Source organism: Melospiza georgiana, chromosome 18, assembly GCF_028018845.1.
Source record: "Melospiza georgiana isolate bMelGeo1 chromosome 18, bMelGeo1.pri, whole genome shotgun sequence".
NCBI classification, from domain to species: Eukaryota; Metazoa; Chordata; class Aves; order Passeriformes; family Passerellidae; genus Melospiza; species Melospiza georgiana.
Window position 1 is genome coordinate 4179481 of NC_080447.1, and position 24816 is coordinate 4204296.

Sequence of the window (24816 nt, forward strand, 5' to 3'; positions counted from 1 at the left end):
ATGGCCCCCCCGGCCGCTGCCGCGCTGCGCTGCCGCCTCGTGGGCTTGGCCCGGTTCGGTTTGCCCCGGCTCGGTTCGACCTTCCCGGTATCACCGGGACGCAGAGCCGGCTGTTCTCCCTGCGCCGAGCCGGTGAGCGGGCCGGCGGAACGGCAGCGGCGGGGCGGGTTGGCGGCCGGACGGGGAGCGCGGACACGGGGGCGAGGAGGGGGCTGCGGCCGCGGCCTGGGCGGGGGAACCGGGACGGACCGGGGGGTTCCGGGGCCGCTCGGCCCGGCCCGCCCGGCCCAGTGTCCGCCGGGACGAGGGTGAGCGCCTGGGGGCTGCGGGGAGGCCGCCGGAGCGGCGGGGCCCGGCGGGGCGAGCCTGGGCCCGGGGAGGCTGCGGTGCAAACGGGGATGCGGGAGGGATGCGGGCGCTGCCACAGGGGCTGAGGGGGCTCTGGGGCTGCGCCGTGGGCGAGTCCCGGGAGCTGCAGCCCGGCTCGGGGGCTGGGGGTGGCTCTACTCGGGGGTGGCACCTGCTCCGGTCCCCGGCGGCCCGGGTGGCTTTGTCCTTCCGTGCTGTCACATACGGAGTAATCTGTCCCCCACAGCTGCCTGTGCTGGTGACCGCCGCCGAGGCGCGGTGCTGCTCCTCCTCCCACTTACCGTTTTCCTTGCGGGTGCAGGGAGGGGTAAATCGGGTCCAAAGGACTCGGGAGTGCGGAGGGAAAGTCCAAATCCCCCAAATCAGCCGCAGGGAATGTGCTTGTCCATGCAGGAGCTGCCCGAAGCCTGGATGGGGATCATGTGCGTGTGTAAATGAGCATCACAGGCTTCCCTTGAAGAAGTGACCCCTCAGGTGAGCTCTTTGTCGCTGTTTAATTAAGCTCTGGTTGGCCCTGGGTGTTTTATCTGGTGAGTGGCAATAAGTCAGTGTCCCTTGTGCCCTTTGCCTCCTGTCCCTGGCCGGGGAGTTGTTCTTATCTGTTACCAAGGAAAGAACAGAGGCTGGAGAGGGGAGGTGGAGCACAGTGTCAAAACCGCTGCTTTGTTTATTTTTCCACTTAAAACCTCCCAGCCTGCAGCAGGCTGTGGGCTGTGCTGGAAGGATTCCCTGCCGGTGTTTTTGTGTCCCTGCTGCAGCCCCGTGACAATCACCGGGGTGTTTTTTCATCCCACTTTTCCCTCTGCTGTCGGATTCTCCCCTCCCCTGCAGGGAGCTGAGAATTACCTTTCTCTGAGTGTTTTTTCCCCACTCTACTGTGTTTCCCCAGGTGTTTGCTGTGAGGATCTTTGCTCCCTTTGCCATGTTCAGTGCCAGCCAGTCCTCCCGGGCGCAGTTCCTGGACAAGGCGCGGCAGGCGCGCGAGGAGCGGCGGGAGCTCAAGGAGAGGGAGAGAGCAGCAGTGCAGCTCCAGGCCCTGGTCAGGAGGTTCCTGTGTCGCTGCCACCTGCAGAGGGACATCAGGTGTGTGGCATTCGTGCCATCATGCAGTGGTTTGGCTTGGAAGGGTCCTTAAAGCCCATCTCATTCCAAACCCCTCGCTGCTTTTCACTAGCCCACGTTGCTTCAGCCTGGCCTTGGATATTTCCAGGGGTGAGGCAGCTTCTTCCTCCCTCACAGGGAAGGATTTCTTCCCAATATCCCATCTAACCCTGTGCTGTTTTAATTTGAGTCCATTCCTCTTTTTGCTGTCATTCCAGACCTTTGTGAAAAGTCTTTCTCCATCTTCCTCATGAGCCCCTTCTTTGCTCTGTGATTGCTTTTTTTAACTCCTCGTTTTTCCCTCTTTGCTAGGAGAGAGGTGGATGATTTCTTTGGGACAAATGAATGTGGCTCAAGTAAAAGAAGTGCCCTGTCTGTGTTCAGGATTGCCAGGAAGCTGCTGTTTGTGTTCAATGCCAAGGAGGATAAGGAGGTGAGGACACTGCCCTGACATCCTGCCATGCTTCTGGGGACAGGTTAAATATGTTAAATTCCTTACCCAGTGATCTTGGGGGTTCTTGCAATGTATTTTGCCTTCAACAATGTTCTCTCTGACTCCTAGCCCTTCCTGAGGGATTGAAACAGGAGAAGCTTTGAATTTTTCAGCAGTGGTTCTGAATTTGGGACATCCTTTAATGGATGTTTCTCCTGGTGACTGTGCCAGCTGCAGGAGCAGTGCCTGGGGATTTTGGCACACCCCAGGTACATTGGGACAGCTCCCAGAGATCTGTGCTGGCACAGGGAAAGCTGTTTGTCCCCCAGCAGCTTTTCTCACCATGCCCAGAACTTGTGGGTTCAGAAGTGAAGCCCTGAAATGATGATCATAGGAGGCTGTGAGGGCTGACTGGAAGAAAACCAGCTGGAAAATGGAAAGCTGTGTTCCAATGGCAGCAGCAGTGAGGGATTTTTTTAATCTCTATCCCATGGAAATCTGTGCTCAAATGCAGTTTTCTGTAGGTACAGCACCCAAAAAATGCCCAAAAAAAAGGAGCAGCAGTGTGATGTGTGTGCTCCCAGGCAAGGAGCCATCAGAATTCCTGTAGGGAACATTTGCTGGTTTGAGGCAGAGAGATCTTCCTTACTCTGCTGAGCTGTTCTTGTGCTTTTTAACCCTTCCTGTAGTTAGAACTAATCCCACCTTTGGATTTTCCAGAGGTTTGAAAAGCTGTGCCGTTGTATCCTGACCAGCATGGATGTGGAGAACGAGCCCAAGGTCAGCAGGGGGGTTTGGTTTGGAGTGGAGAGGGCTTGGTGGTTGTTTTCAGCTCTCTCTGTGGGGATTTATTTTGCTAATGTGTAATTTTAAGCTTTCAGAAGCCCTTGAGCACTGTGGAGATTCCACAGGGAAAGTCTGGACAAGTCCTTTAGTGTTCCTGGGATATTTTTACTCTGTGCAGACACAGGAGTTAAAGGACACTTGGTTTCTGGGGTGGGTGATGTGGGAATTTGGGGAGAGGAGCATCTTGGTCCCACTGCTGGGTTCATTCCCCAAACTCTGCCCAGCAGCAGCACAAACCCTGATCCCTCTGTGCATCCCCCCTTGCTCAGGTGTGGTACGTGTCACTGGCACTCTCCAAGGACCTCACACTCCTCTGGATCAAGCAGATCAAAGACATCCTGTGGTTTTGCTGTGAATTCCTCAAGCAGCTCAAGGTGAGGATTATTCTTGTGTTTTCTCTGCCTGCATTTGGCACGAGGCTCAGTGGATTTGTTAACTCTGCTGTTTGTTATCCCAGCCTGACATCCTGCAGGACTCCAGGCTGGTGAACTTGCACCTCACAATGCTGGTCACCTTCACAGACACTTCCACCTGGAAAATCCTCCGGGGAAAAGGTTGGTGCATCCAAATCTTTAAGATTTGGGACTTGGTGTTAAAATCTGCTGAATGCTCTGGCCCAAGTTCCAGAGAAGCTGTGGCTGCTCCATCCCTGGGAATGTCCAAAGCCAGGTTGGAGAGGGTTTGGAGCAACTTGGGATAGTGGGAGGTGTCCCTGCCCTTGGCAGAGGCTTGGTATGGGATGATCCTTAACATTCCTTCCAGCCCAAACTGTTCTGGGATTCTGTTTCTGCAGAAAAGCACCAGTTACCAGAAAGATTCATTGGTTACCACAAACATTCATTCTGCTCTTGTGGTTGCCCAAAACAAGGATTCCCTTGGGATTAATCTGGTTCCCCTTGGGATTAGGCTGTTTCCCTTAGGACACCAACAGTTGTTACACCATTTTATAATATGCCAAAAACCTCCACACAAGAAGTGTTCAGAGGATAAGGGAATGTGCTCTTAGCTCTGGGGTTTTGTGGGAAATAGGTGTAGAAAAGGCAGACAGGTAGTGGGAGGAAATGAGACTCAGTACAGTGTGAAATGCTGCCAGAATGATGGGTTTGTGTAGAAGGACAAGGAGTTGGTGCCAGGAGAGCTTGGGCAGTGACAAACCTTCCTGTGGGAGTGACATCAGTGCTTTAACCCAAAGGTGAGACCCTGAGACCTGCCATGAACCACATCTGTGCCAACATCATGGGCCACCTGAACCAGAAGGGCTTCTACTCCGTGCTGCAGGTCAGTCTGAGCTGCCACAGCCCCAGCTCCACCCAAACCAGCCCCAGCCCTGCCTGTGCCCCTCTCCTGAGGAGCTCTTTGGGTCTGTGCTGGGGTCTCAGGGATGAGCTGCTGATCTGTGCATGATTATGTTTTTCTCAAGCAAAACAAAAATCCCTCAAGTTTCTCAAGTAAAGCAGAGTGTCCCCACCTGAGAGCAAATCCACCCTTCCCCTTCTGTCCCTGCTGCTGAACCTAAATCCTGCTCAATCACCTCATCATGAATGGGACAAGGACAAGTCCTACATAATTTTGCCAAACTTTGCAGCTGGCACATTGCATTGGTTGGGTTTGTTTGCTGCTCTGCTGGGAAAAGGAACGGATGTAATGAATCTTTTAAATAAGAATTACATTACCAAACTCTGAGCCTTGCCTGTTAATTTTTAAAGCCTGTGAGCACAGGTTCTAGGGAAATAAGTCCTGCAGAGTGTCTGATTTCATTGCATTATCTCTCTTCTGCCATTATTAACCTGAAGCCCTTCTAATTCTGCCAAACAACTTGTAAGAACTGGATTTTAGACTGCTCTGATGTTCTTTCTCTCTGCATTAAATAAACTTAATGTCTTTCAGGACTAATAATATTTTTTTTCTGAGTACTACAGGGTTTTTATACTTTGATATATTTTTTCCATTCCAGATTTTGCTAACTAATGGCTTGGCAAGATCCAGACCTTCCCTGTCCAAAGGTTCCTTAACTGCTATTTTCTCCCTCGCCTTGCGGTGAGTCAGCTGGGGCTGCTGGGGGGATTTGCAGCCAAAATTGTCTTTTTTTTAGTGTTTTTTTTTTTTTTTTTAAGACTTCTCATTCTATCAGTGGTTTTGTGCCATTGAGAATATCACCCTGAGGAAAGAAGTTGCTTTAGGCAAATGGCTCCCTTTGCTGTCACCCTTGCTCAGATTAGGGTGGTTTTAAGTCAGGAATTATTGTGAGCCTAAACTTGAGGGTGCAGTTCAGTTCAGGGTGAGCTTGCTCTGGGAACAGAGGTGTGAGTGAATTATCTTTTGATCTTTTCCCTGGGATGCTTCAGAGCCAGGTTGAAAAGGGCCTGGAGCTGCCTGGGATAGTGGAAGGTGTCCCTGCCCATTGCAGGGGTGTGGGATGGGCTGAGCTTTAAGTTCCTTTCCAGCCCAACCCATTCCCTGTGTCTGTGGTTCTTGCTGAGGGAATTCCCAGTTCTGGATGGCTCAGTTGGAGGCTGTGTTGCTTTCCCAGGTTGGGTTGAGCTCTGAAGTTGTTCTCTTTCTCTCTGTAGCCCTGTGGTTGCTGCACAGTTCTCAGACAATCTGCTGAGGTCCTTCCTGATCCATGTCATGTCCGTGCCTGCTATAATGACTCACCTTGCTACTCTCACCCCTGAGGTAAGTGGGTGATCTCAGAGGACTGATTATCACACCAGGCCACTTGTTATTCCATTTTACCAGCTCTTGGAACAGAGCTTTGCCATTTCTCTTTGCCAGAAATAGGAAAGCCTTACAAATACTCTGCATTTCTAATGGAGAAGTTATTAACACCAGTGGGATGATGGGCTGAACTGCCCTAAAATACCTAAAGAAATAAATAATAAGGGCATATATGACCCACAGCTTGAATTTTTCATGTCCTTGCTATTCCTTTTCCATAACCACAGACAGAGCCAAAGCCAGAATCACCCTTTTGGGTGGCAGAGGCTCTGTGGGGGTGACAAGTGTGCTGCCCACTAATCCAATTCAATCTGCTTGGTGCATGTTTTGTGCCAAATGGGCAAATGCTGTGTTCTTGCAGAGAACCAATGATCTTGCAGAACATTGCAAAGGTCTGGCTCCATCTCCATCACGACCTGTTCACCTGCCAGGGGTTTTATTTCCCAGCCCAACTCCGTGTCAAGCACTCTATGGAGCAGAGTGTTTGACACTAAAGCAGCCTCAACTTGCTGCTTTATTTGTGAAGAGAAGCCAGTGCCAAGTGCTGCTGGCAGGTCAGGAGAGGGGCTGTGCTGCTCCCCAGCCTCAGTGGCCCCTCCATGCTGTGTTGCAGCGCCTGGCAGTGATGGAATCCCACGATCTCTTCCGCAAGTTCATCCTGTTCCTGAGCCGGGAGTCGCAGTGCCGGGACGTGTGCGTGTGCCTGGAGGGCAGTCACACCCTCTGCTTGCTGGGTGAGCACCTCCACCTCTTCTGCTGGGTTTGAAGAAGAGTTTTGATTCAGATCTTCTTTTTTCATGAGGCAAAGCTGCCTCCAACTCAGAATTTTGAACTGTTATTTTGGTAATTCGCTCTAAATAACAACTGAGGTGTGTTTTGGGATGTTACAGATGAGGTTTAAGACCTTTGCAAAGGGAAGAAGGGATTTGCTCGGGTATTCATGTCATGCATCATCTCTGCCAGCTTTTCACTTGGACTCTGAGCAAGTCTTGGAGTGTGGCAGACTTGGATCTCCCTCCCCTAAATGCTGTTACATATTTAAATTCACATTTCTGCAAAAGTAACAAGATTACAGGTTGGGACTCTGAGATAGCTGTGGGTTGTAGCTTCTAGTAGTTTGTAGAAGGTGTTGGTGGGAAGGTGGCCAAAGGGACATGTCACTGAGGGGTTGATGTGTGCTGGAAATGGCTTCCTGCAGGGTGACCTCTGAGATCACTGCTGACACAAATCCTCTCCTGGGACTGGGAGAGGATTCACTTCACCTGTAACCCCTGTCCCACAGCATCTGTTCCTCCTTAAGCCTTGCTGTGCTGGTCCTCCCTCCAGGCAATCTGGTGTTCCTGGGCTCCCTGAATGACCAGGTGCTGGAGGAGGAGACAGCTCATTTTGTGGGGGTGCTCATCCAGATGCTCTCCTACTGCCAGAAGTACGTGTCCCAGAAGAAATCCAACCTCACCCACTGGCACCCTGTGCTGGGCTGGTTCTCACAGACTGTGGATTATGGGTGAGTAGGAAGGACCTCACTGAGCAAGATGATGAAGCCTCTCCTTTTATTTTTATTTTTTTTTATATATTGCAAAGTGTTGTATGTTTTGAGATGAACAATGAGAATAATTTCTCTGCCATTTCAGGTTCTAGCTGCACAATAAACTGCAGCATTCCTGCACAGACTATTCCGTGGGTGGGTGCATATTCCAGCTGGGATTATGAGCTAAATGGATCAGTATCACTGCCTGGTTTTATTCCAAGCTGCTTTCTGAGCTGTCCCCCTGCTCTGTCTTCCAGGCTGAACGAGTCCATGCCCCTGCTGACCAAGCAGCTGCAGCACCTCTGGGGGGTCCACATGATCCGGATCCTCTTCAGTGATGTGCTCAGCAAGAAACTGCTGGAAAATCAGGAGATAGCTCAGCTGCCAGCACAGCCAATCTCCCCTCAGAACAGCCTTCCTATGAAAAGTCAGTTCTGGAGGGTTTTGGGGTTTTTGTCTCTTTGTGTGTGTTTACATGGATCTCTCTCCCAAACTCGCAGGGCTTTGACTTTTCCACTTATGCCAAAAGCTTTGAATAATTACTTGCAGCAGCTGCTGCTGCTTAGGTGGAGATGTGATGCCTCCTATTTGTAATTCCTCCTTGGAATGCTTCTGTGACCTAGGGCAAGTCTCTTTCTTTAGTGCTAGAAAAATATTTGCTTATTTTAGCAGTTTCTTTTCAAAACGCTGAAGTGCTTTTGGCAAAACTTAAAACTTCCAAGGGAAGATGAGAGCTCAGCTTCCTATGTAGAAAGCAAGGTGAAGCTGATTTTGCACCTGTGAGGTGTGGTGGTCCTGCAGAAAAGGATTTGGGATAATATAACTGTAAATCTGATATTTTCTGGCTGTTGTTCATAACACAGGGTCCTGTAGTCATTATTTGCTGCGGTCAGGACTGGGATCATGAATGGTTTGGGTTGGAAGGGCACTCACAGCTCATTCTTTTCTCCTTGTCCTGTAGATCATGTACAGAACTGTGGAATGGTGTGAATTAGATAGGATTTGGGGTCATGGGCAGGGACACCTTCCCCTGTCTCCAAGCCCCATCCAACCTGGCTTTGGACACTTCAGGGATCCAGGAACAGCCACAGCTTCTTTGACCACCCTGTGCCTGGGCTTCCCCACCCTCACAGGGAAGGATTCCTTCCCAAAATCCCATCTAACCCTGCCTTCTGGCATTCCCCCTGTGTTTCTGCCCCCAGACCTGTTCAAGAGAGCTTTCCAGAAGTCGGCCTCAGTCCGGAACATCCTGAAGCCGGTGGGAGGGAAGCGCGTGGACTCTGCTGAGGTGCAGAAGGTTTGCAGCATCTGTGTCCTGTACCAAACCACCCTGACCACCCTCACCCAGATCCGCCTGCAGATCCTCACAGGTCAGGCCACCTCCCTGCTGCTCAAATCCTTTTTTTTTTTTTTCTCCTTATTTCTGTTGATTTGTTGGGAGTTTTATCACTGCCAACAGGTTATTGACTGGCTGGGGAAGGCTTGTTCCATCCTGAATCATCCGTGGGATCAATAGCATTCAGCACCACTTGATCAAGCACAAACTCTCAAGAATACAAATTAAAGCAAGTTTTCCTCTCATGAAACCTTGCTTACTCCCTCTCAATCTTCAGCCTGAGTCAGGGTTTTTGGGGAGCCTGGCAATATTAATCTTTCTGTGGTGGGAAATGAATGCTTTCACACATCTTGAGAACAAATTGTCTATCTTGGGAAGGGGTGGAGGAGGAGAGCACTGTTTTGGTCTGGTGGGTAGTGCAGGGAGTGAGTCCAGAGCTTTGGGTGCTTTGTGGTGACCATGGGTGCAGCCCTGTTGTGTTCTCATCCCTAAGATGGATGTGGGATCACAGGAATTCATTATTTTCTAAAAGTGCAAAAGAATTAGAGAGAAAAGGTTCAAGATGTGCAGGCAGAGCCTTGCTAAAGGCTTGGGGGTTTTTTGTGCTTTCCTGCTGATTGTCCCTGTCCTGTTAATGCAGACAGGCCTGGGAGCCAAATGGGATGCTCATGTTCCTCTTTGCTTTGCAAAAGGCTTTTTTAGCTTCAAGCTTCACCTCTCTGAGTTTCACAAGCAGCAGAATGAGCTTTACTGGCTGCACTTTATATTTTCCTAGGTCTCACTTACCTGGATGACCTGCTGCCCAAATTGTGGGCTTTCATCTGTGAGCTGGGACCACAGGGAGGGCTAAAACTCTTTTTGGAGTGTTTGAACAATGACACAGAGGAATCCAAGAGGCTTCTGGCCATGTTGATGCTCTTCTGTGACTGCTCCCGTCACCTCATCACGTAGGTAGCTCATGGATGGGTGTCCCTGGATTTGTGACATGGAGCTGTTCTGTTCCTTCAGGTTCAAGAGAAACATTTAAGGTTTTTTCATGAAGATAAGTAGGCAGGGTAAAGCAGCAAGCTTTTGGGATTGATTCCTGAAAAATAAAAGGCTTCAAAAGGACTTTTTTCCCTCAGCCATGTGCTGCTTGCAGCTGGTGACAAAACTGGGCAGGAGGGGGAAAAGAAACAACACAAAAGATGGGAAAGGAGGAAAATTGCCCTTGCTGGTCACCAGAGACAATTCTCTCCTCTTGAATGAGGCAAAAATTTTATTGGGAATGGAAAAGGTCTTTTTAAGCCTGAAACACTGACTTTGCTTGTATCTCAGCCTCTCATACCATCTTCTGTTAGGATCTGCTATCAGTCAAAATCCATAAATAAGGTTTGGTTGTTTATCACTTTGGATCCTCCTGGGTGTCAGTTGTCATAGAAATAAGAGCTGCTGCTAAAGGATAATGTGCCTTTATGAAAATTTCAACAGGGAATTATATTTACACTTGTGCATTTGCATTTGTTTGCTCTGACAGGATTCTGGATGACATCGAGGTCTACGAAGAGCAGATTTCATTCAAACTGGAAGAGCTGGTGACCATCTCCTCTTTCTTGAATTCCTTTGTGTTTAAGATGATCTGGGATGGAATTGTAGGTGAGTGCTTTTAGTAGATTGAGTTGATGTTACTCTTAGAACCACAAACGGCATTAATTTTGGAATTTGAAGCTTCTGCTAATTATTCCTTGGCACAAAAAGCACGTCAGTGTGGGAATATGTCCCAGTCTTTTGATGTCCAGATGCCACAATCATGCTTTGTGCCAAATCCAGAGCACTTCCCTATTTCCAGTAAGGATTTCTGTAACAGACATGATGGGCATGTTGGTTTTTGGCAGAGATGAGGTTTAGCAATGCTGAGCCATGTGTTGGACAAGAGCAGGGCAGTGCTGTGACCAGGCAGGGCAGCTTGCTTGGGTCTCTGTAGAATCTGCTGTGAACCTCTCTGCTGGTATAATTTGGGTAGAGCTCAGCTCTCTGGTAATTAGCTGAGATAGTCCAGCTCTGATGTGAAACGAGATGGCTTTGATTAGCTCTGTTTAAAGAAGAGACCATCTCTCTTCCCAGAGGCACAACATCCTTCCCTCCAGAGGCCGTGCGGGCCAGGAAAACACCCCAGTGCTGTTTCTGTGGGGAGGATAATCAAGGTGTGGCTCCTGCTGCTGCCAGGGGTGCCTGGACTTTGCTGCCTTGTTCCTTTTGTGCAGAGAATGCCCGAGGAGAGACCCTGGAGCTGTTCCATTCTGTGCATGGCTGGCTCATGGTGCTGTACGAGCGGGATTGTCGCCGGCGCTTCGCTCCCGAGGATCACTGGCTGCGCAAGTGAGTGGCTCAGAGCAGGGATCCTGGGCAGCTCCAGGCTTGTCCCACTGCCCCACATCCTCTGGGGAGCCTGATTTGGGGTTCCTTATTGACATTCTGCCTGTGGGATCGAGGTGGAACTGCTGCCTGTGTTTGCAGTTAAGGACGCCCCTCGTGTTGTGCTTTTCTCTGTGGTGGGAGGTTTAGGTGGTGCTTTGAAAACTGACTCAGCACCCAAGAGCTTGGGTGTCCCTGGACCCTTTCACCTTCTTAATGTGTACACTGAGCACTGCAGTCATCTTTGGAATCACTGCCTGTTCCCTCTCTCCCACACCTGGGATCTCTGAATCTCTGCCTTTCTTTGTCAAGGGATCTCAAACCCAGCGTGCTCTTCCAGGAGCTGGACAAGGACAAGAAACGAGCCCAGCTGCTCCTGCAGTACATCCCACATGTCATTCCCCACAAGAACGTGAGTGGGATGGGGGCAGAGGGTGGAGACTGGGAATCAATAGCCTGGGTGGCCATTGGGGTGGGAGGGACACGTGTCTGGAGCATTTTGTGACATGGAGCTTTTTTTGAAATGCCAGCTGAATAAAAATCTTCTCCTTCATCCTCACCTTCCCCAATAGATTTCCTCTAAATATCTTGATTTCTGTCACTGAGAGAGAACTGATCTGTGTCCTCACCCCTTCCTAGTGCATTTCCTTCAAATGCATGGATCTGTGTTGAGACAGAGCTGATCTGTGTGTGCAGCTGCATGCAGTGAGTGGGTGACAGTGGCACCGCTGGGAACAGCTGGGATCAGGATACCCAGCAGCCATTCTGGGTGTCAGGAGCTCCCAAATCCCTGCTGCCCTGCAGGATGAGGCTCCCCATGGACTGTCCATTTGTTTTCTTTTTGCAGAGGGTGCTGCTCTTCCGCAACATGGTGACCAAGGAGAAGGAGAAGCTGGGGCTGGTGGAGACGAGCTCGGCGTCCCCTCACGTCACCCACATCACCATCCGCCGCTCCCGCATGCTCGAGGTGAGGGGTGTGAGCCAGCCCACAGGGCCTGGCCTGACAAAAACAGGACAGGGAGGTGTGATTTTACCTTCTCTGTGGCTGCTGAGGGACCCACTCCCAGAACTGACATCCCAGGAGAATGCTGGATTCTTGTTCAGCTCAGGCTGCTGCAAACCTGGAATTTTGACTTGGAAAATGCTGAGTTTTTGAGCTCAAGACACATGACAAATACAGATTTCTTTGGTGGGCCTGTGTGCTGTCCCTGCTGCATCTCTGGGTGAGTGTTTCATGTGGATTGTCCTCTGGATTTTCTGCTCTGTGTAGGATGGGTACGAACAGCTCCGGCAGCTTTCCCAGAACGCCATGAAAGGAGTGATCAGGGTGAAGTTTGTCAATGACCTGGGGGTTGATGAGGCTGGTATTGATCAAGATGGAGTCTTCAAAGAGTTCCTGGAAGAGATCATTAAAAAGGTGTTTGACCCTGCACTGAACCTGTTCAAGGTAGGACACAGGTGCCACCTGAGGTGACCTGGTGCAGGCAAAGCCATTCTGCCTCACTGGGCTCTTATCTCTTATCTCTTTGTGCAGACCACCAGTGGTGATGAGAGGCTGTATCCATCCCCAACATCCTACATCCATGAGAACTACCTGCAGCTCTTTGAGTTTGTGGGGAAGATGCTTGGGAAGGCTGTGTATGAGGTGAGCCAGGAGCACCAGGTTGGGGTCTTGTCAGTGATGGTGCCTTTGAGGGCACCTGTCCTGCTTGGGGGGGTTTTCTTGAGGAGTGGAGTTTGGAAAAATGGCTTGGATAAAGATCCTTAGTGGAACAGGCTGGAATTTCTTTAGGCATGTTTTAAAAATAATTTTGGAGGTAAAACCTGGGTCATGCATGATTGTTCCTCATGGTGCTGGGATACCAGCCTGATTTTTTGGTGTTCCACCTTACAAACATCCATTTGTGGATACCTCAAAGGGACATGAGGCAAAAAGGAGGATGAAATAACAGAATGACTCTGATAGAATGATTTGGGTTGAAAGGGACACCTTCCACTATCCCAGGTTGCTCCAAGCTCTGTCCAGCCTGGCCTTGGGCACTTCCAGGGATCCAGGAGCAGCCACAGTTTCTATGAGCACCCTGAGCCAGGGCCTCACTTCCCTCACAGGGAAGGATTTTTCCATGTATGTCACTAAATTTCCCCTGTTTCACTTCAAACCATGTAATGCAGTTCTTTTAAAGAGCATATGGAGTTCCCCAAGTGCCTTTTTGCACCTGCCTTACTAATTAATGGATTTTAAGAGGATGTGGGGCTTGTAGCTGATTTTGGTGCCTTGCAAAGTGCTCTTTGCACTTGTTCCACACCACAAGATCTGCCTTGCAGGTAACCAAAGCTGCCACAACCACAAGTGTGTGGCAGGACCTTACCTGTGCATTCTTCTTTTCCACAGGGAATAGTTGTGGATGTGCCATTTGCTTCCTTCTTTTTGAGTCAGCTCCTTGGGCACCACCACAGTGTCTTCTACAGCTCCGTGGATGAACTGCCCTCCTTGGACTCAGAGTTCTATAAAAATCTCACCTCAATTAAGGTTGGAGCAAGAATTTTCCTGTCATTCACCTCCCTTTTTGCTGTCTGTTGTTAAAACCTGGGAGTGGTGGTTCTGCTGCTGAACCCTGACATTTTTCCTTTTTTTTTTTTTCCCTTCTCCAGCGTTATGATGGTGATATCAGTGACCTGGGCTTGACACTGTCCTATGATGAAGATGTGATGGGTCAGGTAGGTTTTTATTCAGTGATTTTTTGGACCTTACCTCTGTTTTGTCCTCTCAGCTCCTCTGAACTCAGCCATGGAATTCAGTATTTACCTGTGGGCAGAAAAGAGCTTTTCCACAAGAAGAGGTTCCCCTCTGACCCTTAATTTTTCTGCTTCCAGGGTTGAAAAGTGTTTAATGCTTCCCCTGCATAACTGGTGTTCCCTTCTTAAAAGAAGAGCTTGTGAGTAGGGATAAATTCCTTTTTTTCCCATCTATCAGGGAAACTCCCAAGTGTGTTGGGAGGTCTCTTGGCCTAGAGAATGAAAAGCTGTTTGGCAAATCCCTTAGGAAGACTTGGAGGTACTTGGTTGCACTAGAGCCCTGTGAAGTTGTGTGTGCAGAGCTGGAAAATCTGGAGAGAGATAAGATAAAAATGCTTTTTGTGCTGCAAATTCCATGGGGAGCCATGGAGGACACCTGCTGCTGCCTCAGGATTGCTGAGGTTTCAGCTTGGAGGGTTCTTCCATGTGAAGAATGAAGGTAGGAGCAGGATGTGGAGCCCAGCAATGAGATACTGTGGGCTGGGGTCAAAAATAATCCCAGTTATTATAAAATAAAATATATAACATGTATAAAATATATAAAATATATATATAAATAATATATATATTTGTGATGCAAATATAGATTATATTTGATAGATTATATATTTCACATATATATAAAATATATGTGAAATATATAATCTATCTAATATGTATCTAATATATATCTAATATATATATGTATAATATATATAATATATATATATATATAATATATATAAAAATATATATAAAATATATATAAAATATATATAAAATATATATAAAATATATAGAATAGCTGTTTCCCCAGTGCTTTGCTGGTGCTGAAGGAGCCAGGTGGGGTCACCCTGACTGGACTCTGTGTCCCTGCAGCCACAGCCATGTCACAGCTGAGCTCATTCCCTGGGCTGGCTTCAGTCTGACCTTGGAATTCACCTGGAGCTGAGGCCTCTGTAAAGTGGGAATGAGGAGTGGGGACTCTGCAGGCAGCACCTGGAGGGTCCTGCCCTGAGCTGGAGGAGATCAGCAGGCACTGGGAGATCCCTCCTGGCTCTGCTTTCCAGCCTGGAGTGCCCAGAGCCCCTGCATGAGACACAGCCAACTTTGGGCTGTGCTGCTGTCAGGCTGAGCTCTCTGAGCTTGCTCAGCCTCTGGATTCTGGGATTGTGACAGTCCCCCAGGGCTCCTGGAATTGATTTGTGTGTGGTTCAGCAGTGATGGATCAGGCTGCAGAGGAGGCTTCCTTGGAGAAGGGCTGGCTGCACTGGTGGGAGAGCTGCAGTTCCTACTGTTCAATTACTCTGTTAATAGTTAAGTGAAACTTGGTTCAAGGCAGAAGCAGGATTATTACTTAAATTTTAAATCCTGCTGTTTTATTGTAAAAATAAATGTTTTATGGGGAGGTAACAGCTTAGCATGGCATTTCCTTCCATTGTGGTTCCAGGCAATAATTAGCAATCCAATCATTTCTTCCCTCAGCTGGTTTGCCATGAACTTGTTCCTGGAGGGAAGACCATTCCTGTTACCAATGAAAATAAGTAAGTACAGCAATTAGATTTTTAAGGTCACCACTGCACAATACTTTATTCTGGTTCCTTGGGCTTGCATCTGGAATGAATTGAGATAGATTGGAGCAGAAGGAGCACATAAATATCTTAATAGAATTTGCTGGTTACAGTTCATCGGCAGAAATTGTATTAAATTTGATTTGCAAAATAAAAATTGACAATTTACTTCTTGAAACAGCACTTCTGAGGTCAAAGGCACCCAGTCAGGGAGATTTTGCAGGATTTAATGATGGTGATGGATACAGACAGATGGATTCAAAGCAATTCAGGCACACAGTCGTGAACACAGAGGGCACAGATGCTCAAAGACACCTTGGAGCAGACAGATCTCCTCAGAATGATAACATGTGGCAGTTGTATAAAGCACCGTGTTCCGAGCAGACAGTGCTGAATTCAAATGTACTCGACAGTCGTTCTTTAGAGCCAGGAAATCAGAGGAGACACCGAGCCCCGGGGCTGTTTTCACAGATAACCGGCTTTTAGATCGTTATCAGAAATGTCAACTCCGGAGCCTGAAAACCAACCCCACCTTTTTGTTCCTTTTTTTTTTTTTCTTTCCCTATCCCCTTCAGTGCTCATAAAAGCAGAATGAAATATCTATTAAGCAAATGTGTGTTTGAACTGGTGATCTGGGGGTTGTTATCTTTTCACTGACAAATGGAAGCTGGATCCCACCTGGATCTGTGCTTTGCAGTCTGATGTTTCCAGGCTTTTCTCTTCTCCAGCTCTGGCCAGGGAGTTTGCATTTGAAAGGATTTTCCTCTGGCTTGTCACAAGTCAGCTCAGGGGAAAAAAAAGTTGAAAGTCCTGGATGCTGCTCTAGTAATTTATAGCAGAAATTTGAAGCTTTTTGCACCCAAAATTGTGAGTTGGGAGGGAAAAGAAGTGTTGGGAATGGCAGCAATCTGGAAACAGCTCTGCCTGGGGATGCTGGGGTGACCTTGCCAAAAACCCAGGCAGTGGAATTGAGGTGGGGTCTGTTTGGGAGCTGCAGAAGAAGAATCAGCAAGTTCAGGTATTTTGCCTGGAGGTGAGAAGAGCAAGAGCCTCTCTCTAACAAAAAGTTCACCTTTCCCACATGCTGCAGGAAGGTGGGAATCTGCTGCATGGTTTTGCTGTGGTGTTTCTCCAGCCATGGGGCAGCAGAGCCCAGTGAGCTGTTGGTCAGAGCTAGAGGAGAGCTGAGCTGTTCAAAGGACTGGGAGCTGTGTCCAGCCAAGGTTGATCAAGGAGTTATTAAAGCCAATTAGTCCCTGAGCTGGGCAGGAGCTCTGAGAAATGAGCAGAGTCCCAGAGGAGGGGAAAGAGGCAGAAAAACATCTTCATCTGCTGAAATAACAAGCAGGGCCTGGAGGGGGAAGTACAACCCTGTCAAGGCTGTCCCAGTCCTTTTGGGGCTGGAGAAGCACCTCAGGGTCAGTTCAGTGCTGGGTGTCCCTGTCACCTCCATGTCCTCCGTGGCACCTGCCTGTCCCACAGAGTGAAAAAGGCCAATCACTTGTTTTTTTTAAATTTTAAAAGTTTAATGATAATAAAATGGTTATAAAAATAGCTATATAATTAGAGTAATAATAGTTTGGACAATTTGGATTAGGACAATATGAGACAATAAAAACAAAGAGTTATGGATGCCCAGGTACCTTTTTCTGGGTAAAATAAGCCTGAAAAAGGACCCACATTAACAGAGGATTAATCCTTAAAAACAACATCCTGTTGCATATTCATACATCTCATACATGATGCATAAATTCCATTCAAACACAGGATTCTGTCTGGTCAGTGTCAGCTTCTTCCTCTGAATCCTAACAGCATCTTTATGGCTGAGCAAGGTGGGAAGAAGTTCATTTCTTGTGATAATGGAGCAATAAATTCTCTTTCTCTGAAAGATTTGGGTGTCCTGTGGCTGCTATCTCACTGTGACTCCTCTCTTTAAAAAAAGTATCTTACATAGCACAGTTTCTATTTTAACATTTTGTTACAACCTAAAACTATATTTAAAACTATAATTACAACACTACTAAAAAAACTTTATGCAGCATAACTTTCTAACATAACACATATAATATTCATTTTAACATTTGCAAAAAGCCAGTCATAAAACACTCATTTTTCACAGCCAGGATCAGCTACATCAGTTACCCAGGATCTGGGTGGCTCATTTCTGGATGCACACCCAGATCAAGAGCCAGACCTGTGCTCTCATCAGCAGCTTCAGGGCCATCATCAAGCCCGAGTGGATCCTCATATTCTCCAAAACCAATAATAAAATTTGCATTTTTCATTTTTCACACCCAGGATCAGCTACATCCACCTGATGGCTCATTTCTGGATGCACACCCAGATCAAGAGCCAGACCTCTGCCCTCATTGGTGGCTTCAGGGCCATCATCAAACCCGAGTGGATCCTCATATTCTCCAAAACCAATAATAAAATTTGCATTTTTCACACCCAGGATCAGCTACATCCACCTGATGGCTCATTTCCGGATGCACACCCAGATCAAGAGCCAGACTTCTGCCCTCATTGGTGGCTTCAGGGCCATCATCAAGCCCGAGTGGATCCGCATGTTCTCCGCGCCCGAGCTGCAGCGCCTCATCTCCGGGGACAACGCCGAGATCGACCTCGAGGACCTGAAGTAAGTGACAGCTGGGGCTGCTGGGCACCCCTCATCTGGCCTGGGAGCTGAGCTTTTCCTTTGCAGAGCTCCTGGGAGGTGGAAGGACACCAACTTTACCATAACTTCTGCTGCTTCTACTTGGAGCAGAAGGAGCAGGCAGGAGCAGCTTTGGAATGTGTTCCTTAAAGCTAATTTGGGATGGGTCCTTTCTTCCATTGGTTCATGGGAGCAGAATTCCTGTCTGCTTTTCCCTTTCCTCTGATCAAGTGCCCAGGAGGTGCTGGGGGCTCAGTATCAGCAGTGACCCCTGACCCATGGCAGGTGTTGGAGCAAGGTGTTGGAATTATGGGGTGCAACAAGATGAGCTTTAGGGTCCCTTCCAAACCACCCCACCCTTCTAGCACTTGTGCCCCTCCTGCTGCAGTGGCAGGCCTGTCAGAGCCTTTCCCTCCCCAGGAAACACACAGTGTACTACGGGGGCTTCCATGGCAGTCACCGTGTCATCATCTGGCTCTGGGACATCCTGGCCAACGACTTCAGCCCTGAGGAGAGAGCCATGTTCCTCAAGGTGAGTGAGGAGCCATGCCTGCCCAGCTGGGACCTGGGGTGGTGGGGCCAGGGCTGTTCTCCAGTTAGCTGGGTGCTCTCTGAAGGGGCGCCAGAATTCCTGACACCTGGAAGTCCCCAGCAGAGCTCTGTGGATGCTGTGGTGTCACCATGAGTGGCCCTGCAGAGGTGGCCCTCCCCAAAGGCTGTCAGACACACACACTGGGGCGTGCTCAGTGCCAGTCCCAGCAGTGCTGGGACTGTGTCACTGTGTGGCTGTTGTGTTCCCATCATCACCATGTGGCACTTTGCAGTTTGTCACCAGCTGCTCCAGACCTCCACTTCTGGGCTTTGCCTACCTCAAGCCTCCTTTCTCCATCCGCTGTGTGGAAGTGTCTGATGACCAGGTAGGCATCCTGCTCTCAAGGCTTGGGAATTCCCTGCCCAGCTTCCTCCCCTCCATCTGACCTGGAAACTCTTAACGTGGGAAGATGAGGTGTTAGGATTAGATACCAGGGAGAAATTATTCCCTGTGTGGCTGGTGAGGCTCTGGCAAAGGTGCTCAGAGGAGCTGTGGCTGCCCCATCCCTGAAGGGGTCCCAAGCCAGGCTGGATGGGACTTGGAGCAACCTGGGATAGTGGAAGGTGTCCCTGCCCATGGCAAGGGGATGAGTTTTAAGGTCCCTTCCAACCCAAACTGTTCTGGGATTCTGAGAACAGCCCTTACCCCAATAGGATGCTCATGGCTGCCCACACACAGAGCAGCTCCAGACTCTTCCTGCCTGGATTCCCTGGGTTCCTCCAGGGCTGTGTTTGGGATCTCTGTGTCCCACCTGTGTCCCTGCACACCCTGCCTGTGTCAGCCATTGAGTTACCAGCAAAGCTCCTTGGAGAGGGGTGGAAAACTGAGCTTTGGGCTTTGACTCTCCCTATTCCCAGTGCCAGATTTTGTGCTGGCACCTCTGCCCCGTGCCAGGAGCCCGGAGAGGGAGGTGACAGCTGTGTGCCCTTGCAGGACACGGGGGACACCCTGGGCAGCGTTTTGCGCGGCTTCTTCACCATCCGCAAGAAGGAGCCGGGCGGGCGCCTCCCCACCTCCTCCACGTGCTTCAACCTCCTCAAGCTCCCCAACTACAGCAAGAAGAGCATCCTGAGGGAGAAGCTGCGCTACGCCATCAGCATGAACACCGGCTTCGAGCTGTCCTAGGCACGGCCTGGGCTCGGGATGGGGCTTGGAGCTGCTGCAGGAAGGGGGAGCCCTTCCCACACGGAGCCCGGAGCAGCTCGGCGGGAGCTGGCTGCTCGCTGGAGGCCTGGAGAGGCACTGGAGGTTCACAGGGATCCAGGGAAGAGCTGCTGGGCTCAGGGCTGGTTTTTCTTAGGCACGGCTCCAGGCTGGAGGAGGGGATGGGCCTGACTTTAAGCCCTTCACTTGACACCCACGGAAATCGTCCTTAAAAGCAAACCCCGGGGGGGAGCATGGAAGGAACGCTCCAAGTGCCACCCAGATCAGTGACAGTGACACCCCCAGCAGGCTGGGCATGGCAGTGCTGCTTTTTCCTTCCCCAGGAGCTGAGCTGGGCTGGCTGGAAGTGAGTCTGGGAAGCTGCACAAAGGCAGAGGGATGGCAGAGCTCGTGAGGAGATGGCAGCGTTGAAAGTGCCTGGATGGGCACTGCTCTCTCAGGACAGAGGGATTTCAGGTGTTTCAGGATTTCCCAGCCCCTGCAGGGTCTTAGGTGTGTCTTGGAGAAGGAATGACAGGGAAGCAGCAGCTTCAGCAGGAGCAGATGGACCCTGTGGCTCTCAGGAAGGCTTTGGAATGCTGGAGGTTAAGGGCTGGAGCAGCAGGAGTGGGCTCAGCCAGCTGTGCCTCTGCCAGGCTCCTGCCAGACCCAGCCTTGGGACAGGAAGAGTCATGTCTCAATTTCTCAGGAGCAGGAAAGGTTTCATTTTCCTTGGTTTCCAGAGGACAGGAGCTGGCACACACTCTGGCTCCCCAGCACAGGTGGGGCAGGTTCCTCTCTGGAACCAGGGGAATGTGTCAAATCCTCTGGAAACCTCCACTGGCAGAATCCCTCTGGGATGGAAGTTTCCCTTTGGTTGCAGGCTCTTTCTTAGAGAGTTGTTTGGACCCAGGGCAGGCTCTCTGTGTGATGGCCACATTTTCTTTGTTGCCAAACTCTTTATTTCGGTTGCTTTGTCTCTTTCTGGCCTTATTTCTGTCAGTTGGTGTTTGCCTGGAGCAGGCAGCTTTTGCAGGGGGTGACTTGGGGAGGTGTGGATCCTTCCTGCAATTTCTGAGACACTCAAAGTGTCTCTGCAGCTTCCCATCTTTGGTCCCTTGAGTCCTGCCCTGGCCCAGGCTGGAGAGAGGAGGGACTGGGCTGCTCCTGGGCTGTCCTGGCCCTGCTGTGATTCTGGTACAGAGCAGAGCCATGGCATTGCCCTTTTGGGGACAGGGTTAAAAGGCAGTCACCTCCTCCCCTTCACCTCAAAGCTCCTGCACAGGCTGCTGGCTTCTGCCCAGGGTTTTCTCTCCCTCCTTCCCTCCCTGTGGCACTGGGGATCCTCATTCCCCTCCCTGGCCATATCCCACCTCTCCTGCTGCCCTGCCTGGTCCATCCAACAGGATTCCTGTGCCTAGGTGAGCTCAGCAGAGCACAGATCTCCACACCCTGGGCTCTGGAAGATCCCCTTAACTACAATATTTCACAAGATTTCACAAGATTTCTTTCCAAGGGGTTGGGAAACCCTCGGCACCGGGCAGCGAGATGGCCTTGGCTTCATCCTCCTCCTGTCGTGCTTCAGATGGATTTCAGAGAAATAACCCTTTTTTTAGAGCCAATGCCTGGAAATGCATCTGGAAAGCAATGTCAGGATCCTTCTTCTCTGTCAAATCAGTGAGATTAAACAGGAGTGATGGGAAGTGTTGGTGCAGACAGGAATGTCTGCATCCAGAGGGTTCAGGACACTGGGCTGTGAGTCACAGAAATTAAAGATGATAGTAAATTTCTTTTATTTTTTTTTTTATACATAGAACATTTTGGCATTAACCAGTTGGTGACTATGTAGTTGGGAGGTTTAGGCACTGCCTTGGACCTCTCAGAGTTTAAATATCACCCCAAAATCTCCTTTTTCCTTCTAGGAAGTGCAGTGTGTCTGACTAGAGCACAATGAGTATTCAGTGAAATGAGCTGTTGAACACTGAGATCAAATCCTTGCTCCCCTTTTCCCTTTGTTCCTCAGGAGTACAATTCCTAGAAAAAAAAAATAATCTTACTGCAGACTTAGCTTGTTCCCTCCAAACCTGGAGATGTTGCACTACAGACACTGCTCCTGTGCTGGAGCTGGTGTGGAGAACGTGAGAAATGTCTGGGGAGTTCCCAGTGCAGGATGCAGGCAAGGATTGCTGTGGAGGGGCTGATTGCTGTGTCCCAGGGAGGCTGTGTCAGTCCCTGCCCGCTCTGTGGATCCTGCCCACGGATGGTTTTGCCACAGGAGATTCCCAAGGATCTTTTCTATCCAAGAGTTGCTGTTGTGGAGATCTTGGTTCCATCCCTGTGTGTCTGAGCTGCAGAGAAAATAAAGCTGGGATGAGTTCAGGTGGTTGGATGTCTCCTGGTCCTTTCCTAGGGCAGGGAATGTGCTGGTGGGATACTCCTGGCAGAGCAGAGCAGGGCATTGGGGCCCTGGCACCTCTCGGAGGGCATCTGCCTTTATTGCAAGGGTGAGGAGAAAGGTGCCCAGAGAAGCTGTGACTGCCTCTGGATCCGTGGAAGTGTCCAAGGCCAGGCTGGACAGAGCTTGGAGCAACCTGGGATCCCAGTGCAGGAGTGGGGGAGCCCCAAGGAGCAGCCACTGGAGCTGACATGGGCTTTGATATTAATAACAATATCATAATATTGTTTCTGCCTGAGTCTCATGCTGGAAGCTCTTTGGAGGAGTGAGAGCTGTGCCTGCTGCTCCAGCTCCCTCTGACTTTGGCTTTGGAGCCCTTCAGTGCCCCTCCATCCCTGCCTGGAGCCCTCCTGCCCCCCTGGCCATTCCCAGCCCTCCCTGGCTCTGCCGGGAGCGGGAGCGTGGTGGGAGCGAGGGAGAGGCTCCCAGTCAGTGTGCAAGTGCCATTGTTTTGACACAGAGGCATCTGGCACTGTCAGGAACAGCAAAAAGCAAGCCCAGAGCAGCTGCTGCCAAGGCAGAGCTGGCAGCAGCCAGGCCTGCACAGCCCCAGCTTCCCTGGCATCGGCCGGGACCTGGGCACGCATCGCTCGGGGCCACCGAGGGGAGATGGGGCTGTGGCCACCCCATAAACCTGGGAACTGTGGGGTGAGGAGCTGGGAGGGATCCCTGGAGGATGGGAGAGATCCCTGGAGGATGGGAGGGATCCCTGGAGGATGAGAGGGGTCCCTGGAGGATGGGAGGGATCCCTGGAGGATGAGAGGGGTCCCTGGAGGATAGGAGAGATCCCTGGAGGATGGGAGAGATCCCTGGAGGATGAGAGGGGTCCCTGGAGGATGGGAGGGATCCCTGGAGGATGAGAGGGGTCCCTGGAGGATAGGAGAGATCCCTGGAGGATGGGAGAGATCCCTGGAGGATGAGAGGGGTCCCTGGAGGATGAGAGAGATCCCTGGAGGATGGGAGGGATCCCTGGAGGATGGGAGGGATCCTTGGAGGATGAGAGGGGTCCCTGGAGGATGGGAGGGGTCCCTGGAGGATGGGAGGGATCCCTGGAGCCTGGTGCTCGCTCAGTGCTGGCACAGAGCAGAGCTGGGTGTCCCAGCCTGCTGCGGGCACGGGGTGTTCAGGAGCAAACAGCAGCTCCTGCTGCCCCTCTCCTGCTCCTACAGGCTGTCCCCATCCCCTGGCTCACACCCAGGCTGGTGTTCCCTCTGTGTGATCCCTCTGTTCTGCACCTGTGCCCCATGCTGGATTCCAGGTTAGGATGGAGAGGAAGCTGTGCTGTGCTCGGGTCTCCACATCCCTGATGTCTCTCTCTGCAGCTCATTTTTGTGTTTGTTCCCATTTGCCAAGAGGTGCAGCAGCTCCTGCAGCAGGTGCTGGGCTGGTCACACCACATGGCACTTGGCACTGTCACCACCTGGGGAAGTGGCCCTGAACTGGTGCTCACAAGCTGCTTTTGTGGCTGTTTCTGAGGTCTTCAATCCTGACCCTCTCCAGTTTCTCTGGGGTGGTTTGAGCCCTCCCTGTGTTGCTCTGCCCCTCTGTGCCTGCCCTGCCAAGGCAGGGATGGGCACTGGGGTGGGCACTTTGTGCCAGGCTGCAGCACAGGGGGAGCTGAGGGTCCCAGACACCCCTTCCTCCACAGACAATCTCAATTGCTCCTGTCAGGCACAGAGCTGATGGTTCCTGCCCTGGGCTGCTCCACGGAGGGATTTTCCTTGCCCATTTCCAGGCTAAAAGGGGATTTCAGGAGCTTGTGGGCCCACAGGACTTGCCCTGTGGTTCTCTCTGCTCCTGCAGCTCCAGTGGAGCTGTTGGCTCCCCACTTCCAGGGCTGTGCACCCCAAAACTCACCAGGCTGGGGCTCCAGCACACCCTGACAAGGTGGGAACTCTCATCCCTCTCCTCCCTTGTGAGCCCTGGCCCAGGAAGTGCTGCCTTGTGTAAATTTCCATCTGACTTGGCACGATGGATGTTTGTGGCGTTGCTGGCGGAGCAGCAGCCGTTGTGCTGCTCCCACATCGTGGTGGCAATCGAGGTGCTTGAGTTATAGCCCAACTTATTCCATTTTACAGCTCCTGCAGCGCTAACAGATGTACGGGCGTCTGATCCAATCATGCAGCAAGAGATTTTGGGGCCAGTCCTTCTCGTTTTGACAGTGTGGAAGCTGGGAGCAGCCATACATTTTACAAACAAGAATAAACGACCCTTAGCAACATATGGCTGTGCTGGCAGCTCCAGAGCAGTCCCAGATCAGGCACCCTGCGAGGCAGGAATGTTGCTGGGCGCTGGAGCTGGGCAGCCTGGACAAAGCATCTGCCTTCCCCCGTGATATTAATGAGGTGCAGGCACTGGAATCCCTATGCTGTATGGCTGGGAGGGCTGGGAAGAGACAAAGAGCTTGGAAAAACAACTGCCAGCCCAGAGGAAGGGAGGTTTATTTGGATTTAGAGGCTGGGTTTTGTTTTGGTCACTCTGCTGCTGCATGGCTGACCTTGTGGGGTCGGGAGCAGGGGCAGCTCAGCTGCTCTGTGCCTCTGCTCCAGCCTGGTGAGGAGGGTGCACCAGAGCCTGAGGAATCACAGAATTCCAGGATCATCCAGGTTGGAAAAGCCAAGATCATCAAGCCCAAGCTTGTCACCAGCCCAGAGCACTGAGTGCCACGTCCAGGAATTCCTCCAGGGATGGGCACTCCAAACCTCCCTGGACAGTTCCAGTCCCTGAGCACCCTTTCCATGAGGAAATTCCTCCTGCTGTCCAACCTGAGCCTCCCCTGGCACAGTTTGGTGCAGTTCCCTCTCTCCTGTCCCTGTTCCCTGGGAGCAGAGCCTGACACCCCCTGGCTGTCCCCTCCTGTCAGGAGCTGTGCAGAGCCACAAGGTCCCCCCTGAGCCAC

General features: G+C 50.8%; 1 protein-coding gene across 2 annotated transcripts; it reads left to right on the top strand.

Annotated features, from left to right (window-relative positions):
- Nucleotides 1-7: 7 nt before the first annotated feature.
- UBE3B (ubiquitin protein ligase E3B) lies at nt 8-21839 on the top strand. Of its 2 annotated transcripts, none has more exons than XM_058037053.1 (28): nt 8-132; nt 763-843; nt 1259-1452; nt 1783-1903; nt 2624-2683; nt 3019-3123; nt 3207-3303; nt 3942-4027; nt 4704-4786; nt 5320-5425; nt 6081-6201; nt 6794-6971; nt 7253-7422; nt 8198-8365; nt 9107-9278; nt 9848-9966; nt 10575-10689; nt 11038-11137; nt 11573-11692; nt 11996-12172; nt 12260-12370; nt 13118-13255; nt 13378-13443; nt 14986-15044; nt 17527-17709; nt 18148-18259; nt 18552-18644; nt 19253-21839. In XM_058037053.1, exons 3-28 carry the CDS (start codon nt 1292-1294, stop codon nt 19442-19444), a joined length of 3213 nt encoding a protein of 1070 aa, XP_057893036.1. In that variant the 5' UTR covers nt 8-132; nt 763-843; nt 1259-1291; the 3' UTR covers nt 19445-21839. The 2 variants fall into 2 exon arrangements, with proteins under 2 accessions (XP_057893036.1, XP_057893039.1); XM_058037056.1 differs by lacking the exon at nt 8-132 and adding an exon at nt 219-308.
- Nucleotides 21840-24816: the final 2977 nt, after the last annotated feature.

Coding starts and splice junctions, on each gene's coding strand:
- UBE3B (XM_058037053.1), top strand. CDS start 1,292: ATGTTCAGTGCCAGCCAGTCCTCCCGGGCGCAGTTCCTGGACAAGGCG. Junction 1,453..1,782: donor CACCTGCAGAGGGACATCAG/GTGTGTGGCATT, acceptor CCTCTTTGCTAG/GAGAGAGGTGGATGATTTCT. Junction 18,260..18,551: donor AGAGAGCCATGTTCCTCAAG/GTGAGTGAGGAG, acceptor GGCACTTTGCAG/TTTGTCACCAGCTGCTCCAG.